The sequence below is a fragment of the Panicum virgatum genome, chromosome 1N (assembly GCF_016808335.1).
Source record: "Panicum virgatum strain AP13 chromosome 1N, P.virgatum_v5, whole genome shotgun sequence".
Taxonomy (NCBI): domain Eukaryota; kingdom Viridiplantae; phylum Streptophyta; class Magnoliopsida; order Poales; family Poaceae; genus Panicum; species Panicum virgatum.
Window position 1 is genome coordinate 65,224,787 of NC_053145.1, and position 5,029 is coordinate 65,229,815.

The following is a 5,029-nucleotide window of genomic DNA, read 5'->3' on the forward strand; positions in this document are numbered from 1 at the left end:
TTGTTTAGAGCAATTTCAGAAGCGACAGGCGCAAACACAGCCAACGGATTCAGTTTGAGGCTTGAGGCAGCGGCATCTGTGATCACGGGATGAACTGCTGATATCTGAATGCGATCTCCATCAACCGAACAGCCGCCTCATTTTCAAGACTGAACATGCAACAATGATTTTGTTGGCAACTGAAATCAGCAGCAAAGCACAGTTCCCTTCTTACAGGCCAAGCACAGTTATATAGTGTACTGAAAACAGAGCGATGAGAAATCTCACTGCCTATCTTCTCAAATCAAATCGGTGGTACCAACAAAAATCTGAAAACCATTTGGTATTCCCATCAGCAAATCAACAGATGAGCGCATTCTCAAGTCTCAACACACAGCAGGGTACTCATCCAGGGTTCAGAATTCAGATATAGGAAGCACAGAAATTCGCTGGCAAAATGGAAGAAACACACGGAGACTCAAACACACGACTGAACTGTACATGGGGTTTTCCGATTTTTTTGGATCCATTTTTGTCCAGAACAAGTCTAGTTCTCTCTTCTTCAGCAGGAAGAAGACTCTGTACATGGGTTACAGAGAGCAAACAAGACGAACGACATTGACAAACTCAAGGAAGCCAAGCCCCAAATTCCTGCTTCATGAGTGTGAGCCCTCGCCTATGGTAGATTACTGCTACTGCTACAAACTACGGCACTACTGTCCATCGACGATTGCCAGAAACAAAGCAAAAATCAACTGCAAAAGGTGGCTCTACTCCTCTCGGACGAACCCCCCTATCTACACTGCAGATGGATGAAACGGAGCATCTGAATTCTGATTCAGCAGGCCACCGCCGCACTTCCCCCGCGGGACACGATCCATGGGTGCCCTGCAGGTAGAAATTAACACCAAGCCAAACATCAGCGAACATTTCCGGGACGACCAGATCTGCACATGCATGCTGCCAAGGGAGCAATGGAGTCAATAGGGACAAGGCCTGGCTGCTCTTCTTACTTAGGACTTGCTCGGCGGAGAACCTGCGGGAGACGTCCTTGCAGAGCATGCGGCGCATGAGGTCCTTGGCCTCCGGCGAGACCCCCGCGAAGGCGCGCGGCGGGAAGCGCAGGTTGCCGCGGAGCACGGCCTCGAAGATCTCCCCGGCGGTCGCGCCGTAGAATGGCACGGTCCCGGAGAGCATGACGTAGAGCACCACCCCGGCGCTCCACACGTCCACCTTCTCGGTGTAGTCGCTGCCGGCCACCACCTCGGGCGCCACGTAGTAGGGCGTCCCGACGAGCCCCGTCATGGGGCGGCCGTCCCCGAACCACCCCGCGGAGCCGAAGTCGCCGAGCCTGAGCGCGCCGCTGGCGTCGAAGAAGAGGTTGTCGGGCTTGACGTCGCGGTGCGCGACCCCGCGGCGGTGGCAGGCCGCGAGCGCGTCGGCGAGCTGGGCGGCGAGGTCGGCCGCCTCGGGCTCCGGGAGCGGGCCCCGCGCGGAGACGAGGGAGAAGAGGTCCCCGCCCTCGCAGAGGTCGAGCACGAGGTGCACGGCGTCGGCGTCCTCGAAGGCGGCGTGGAGCGCGACGAGGTGGCGGCTGGCGGGCGGCGGCGCGGACACGAGGAGGTGCACCTTGGGCTCCTGCTCCGCGAGCGCGAGGTCGAGCGGGTCCGCCTCCAGCGCCCGCAGCGGCGCCTTGGGCGTGGACTTGAGCGCGAAGGGCGCCCCCGTGGCGGCGGCGTGGCAGCGGCGGACGGTCCCGAAGCGGCCGCGGCCGATCTCGTCGCCGATGACGTACTCCCTCCTCAGCGCCTCCTCTCCGCCGCCGGTCATGCTACTGCTCGCTCTCCTGGGGAGTGGTGGTGGTCTGTTGGTTGGGTTGGTCGGCGTTGGTGAGTTGTGTGCTGGTCTCCACCCGCCGGGCGGCGAGGACGCCTCTATTAATGCAGCAGCACCAGCAGGGGGTTCAGGTGGGGGCCGGGTCCGAGGGGAGCCGAATATTCCACGCTGCCTCTTTTGGCCGCTACCTAGCCTACTCACGCATTCGGTTTTGCCTGGTTAATTAAAGATCGTGCCGCTGGGATTAGTGGGAGGGCTAATCAACCATTTAATTGGCGATTAAATTTGACCCGAAGAGTCCTTGAATTCCAGATACGTGTTTCCTCACATGATGAATGGCTTGCCAAAACCAAATGATTCAGCATGTTCTTTCCTGGCGAGAAAATAGATTCTAGTACAATTTTTTCCTCAAAATGAATACTAGACTCCGGATTTCTTGAGGTGCGACGATTCCCTGAAAGGTAGCTTTAGATTAGGGGAGAGGCGGTTTTCGGCTGATGGCGGTTTTGGATTGGATTCAATGGAGATGCACGGGCGCGCTATCACTATCAGGCAAGTGACAGCATGGCCCGTGGGCCCCAAAAGGCAGTGGATTATTGGGGGGCATGCATTGCATGCAAGGTAGTAGTAGTTCGAGGCCTCTCTGGAGGGTGACGAGGACGCCCGACCGTACTGTAGCCGCATCTGCATCTGCATGTGCACGGTGGGGGCATGCAAAATGCATGGTCTCCATCCATTGTAATCCTTTGATCGATCACAAAAAGGAAAAAAAGTACAGTATATTTCATTGAGGTTGATGAAGTGGTAGCCTTCTTGCAGTTGCAGCACCGACGGTTCCGATGCGCCCCGAGTTGTTTTCTTGGCTGGGTCCACAACTTGGCACCTCGATGACTCCGAAATGGTGCGCTGAGCGCTGTCCTTGTGTTGTGGCGCGCTGGGCGTTTGTTGCGAGTACCATCCATCCGCTAAAATGGATCACCTGCCTCGTGAGCGCCTCTGCACACCGTACGCTGCCAAATCGGCCGGTACCAGCTGCTGCTTTAGGCCCTGTTAGTTCTCTGCCGTGTAAACGCAAAAAAAAATTTCGATGGAATCTTACTAATTTGAAGTACTAAATGAAGTTTATTTACAAAACTTTTTGCACAGATGTGTTGTAAATCGCGAGACAAATCTAATGATGCTAATTAATATATGGTTAATCAATAATTAGTGGATGGTTTCTGTAGCATCACTTTTGCAAATCATGGATTAAGTAGGCTCATTAGATTCGTCTCGCGATTTACAGCCCATCTATGCAAAAAGTTTTGTAAATAGACTTCATTTAGTACTTCAAATTAGTAAGATTCCTTCGCAAAATTTTGCGTTTTTGCATTTTTACGTTTACGGGTGGGAACAGGGCCTTATTTCGTTCTACACACCCCATGTCTCCATGCACAGATGCAGCGTGCAGGTAGTTTTTCTTTTTTTAAAAAAAATCACGATTCATCAGGACGTACGGTACCATGCATGACGTAGAGACTTATGCCACGTATGTGAGTGTATGTGAGTACGCACAGGCAGTACATAGCACATGTTGAGGTAGTCCTTCAATTCGTTCTGGACGTACGTACGCGCGCGCGCGACAACATTGGTATACGTACGCGGCACCGATCAGCGGCTAGCAACGTACGGTGACTCGTACAGGTACAGACATACGAGAATCCCGCCGGTCTCGAGCCGTACGTCCGCCGAACTGAACGTCAGTCCAGGAAGGAACGTTCGTTCGGCGCCGCGCGCTTTGCCTGCAGGGTGCGGCCGCGCCGTAGAATCTCGAAACCGTACCGCGCGCTCGGAAAAAAGAGCACGGGAAGGGAACGAACAACGCTCGCGGCGAGCGGATCCTTGCTAGCCCCGCAACGCCAAAAACGTTGGGCTCCGGCTCCGATCCGCCCGGGGCCCCGCCGCCCACCCATCTGGAGTCAGCTGGACGGTGGCCGCCGCGCCGGTAGACCGAGACCGCGGCGACGGCGAGCGAAGCAAGCAAATCTGCATGCTGCGACTGCGAACCCGGCCGCGCGCGCTCCGCAAAGCCGTGCGCGCGGACAACGACTTTGACATTCGCCGGATGGATCGTAGGTGACCATTGGAAGCTGGGGGTGCCACTTGGCTACACCACCGGCGGCGACCTTTCTCCGATCCGATTCCTCGTCCGGGCGTACGTATATTGTTTGCGCCGGCGTATGTACAGTTGTACACAGTTCTGGAATCTCATCATGAATGGTTCGACCGGCGGCCGGCTGATCCAGTAGCTAGCGCCACTCATCCGGAGGTGACGTCACTGAGAAGGACACGCATCCTGCTAGTATGTTAACGGCGAAAGGAAGTAGTTTATACTATATGGATGCATGATAGCCTATTTGATTAGTGATAAAGTAGCATATAGAAATGGACAAGCAGTAGTTGAGTATGGTTTGGTCGGAGAACATATGCAATATGCATGGTGGGGCCTGGCTTTGCTGGCAACCTGACCTGACAGTACATGAAATGATATTTTCTATATATATATATATCCACGATATACACACCGAATTATTTTTTTATCTAAAAAATACCTAGTTGAATGCTAAATATTCCTCTCACCGGCCGGTCTCCTCAGGATTAAACGTCGACAGATGCTACCACGACGCAGGCCACTGCATGCCCCTCCATGCCATCTTTATTCGCTTGGATATACTAGCTCGCTAGCTTATTTCCTCCGGCTATGTGCGATATGCGTGAGTTGGGACAGAGACCTCGCACCAAAATGGAGTTCTTTAAGACACCTCTGATCTAATGGGAGGTGGTTAACTTTTTTTTTTTGTCAAGACAATAGTTTTATGGGAAAGAAATCTTTGGCATCTTCTGTTGCGTTGCGTCTGATGGAAGCAAACTCCAATGACATATTGACATGATGTTTGTGTCTCCTCTTGCATTCATGGCGTACGTATATATAAAACAAGCTCACTGTCATCTCTTCTGATGAGGTGACAATCGAGCGAGCCGCCACCTTGGTCATTGGGCGTGTTTAGAATCGACGACGCCGGCTAGTTATATGCACATACATATACACATGTTGGCACAAACAGAGTTTTATTTCTTGTAACAAATAAATACTGCGCATCGCTCCGTAGACTGCGGGGAATCGGAGAGCTGACGACACACTGCCGTGAACCCAGGGTTAACCTTTTCGTTTTCC

The 5,029-nt window shown here is 53.3% G+C and overlaps 1 protein-coding gene across 1 annotated transcript; it reads right to left on the minus strand.

The window, feature by feature from the left end:
* Positions 1–437: 437 nt before the first annotated feature.
* Positions 438–1,898, minus strand: LOC120657550 (phosphoenolpyruvate carboxylase kinase 2-like). Its single transcript, XM_039935886.1, has 2 exons — positions 993–1,898; positions 438–867 (listed from the first exon to the last, which is right to left on the minus strand). Exons 1-2 carry the CDS (start codon positions 1,807–1,809, stop codon positions 818–820), a joined length of 867 nt encoding a protein of 288 aa, XP_039791820.1. The 5' UTR covers positions 1,810–1,898; the 3' UTR covers positions 438–817.
* Between the last annotated feature and the right edge of the window lie 3,131 nt (positions 1,899–5,029).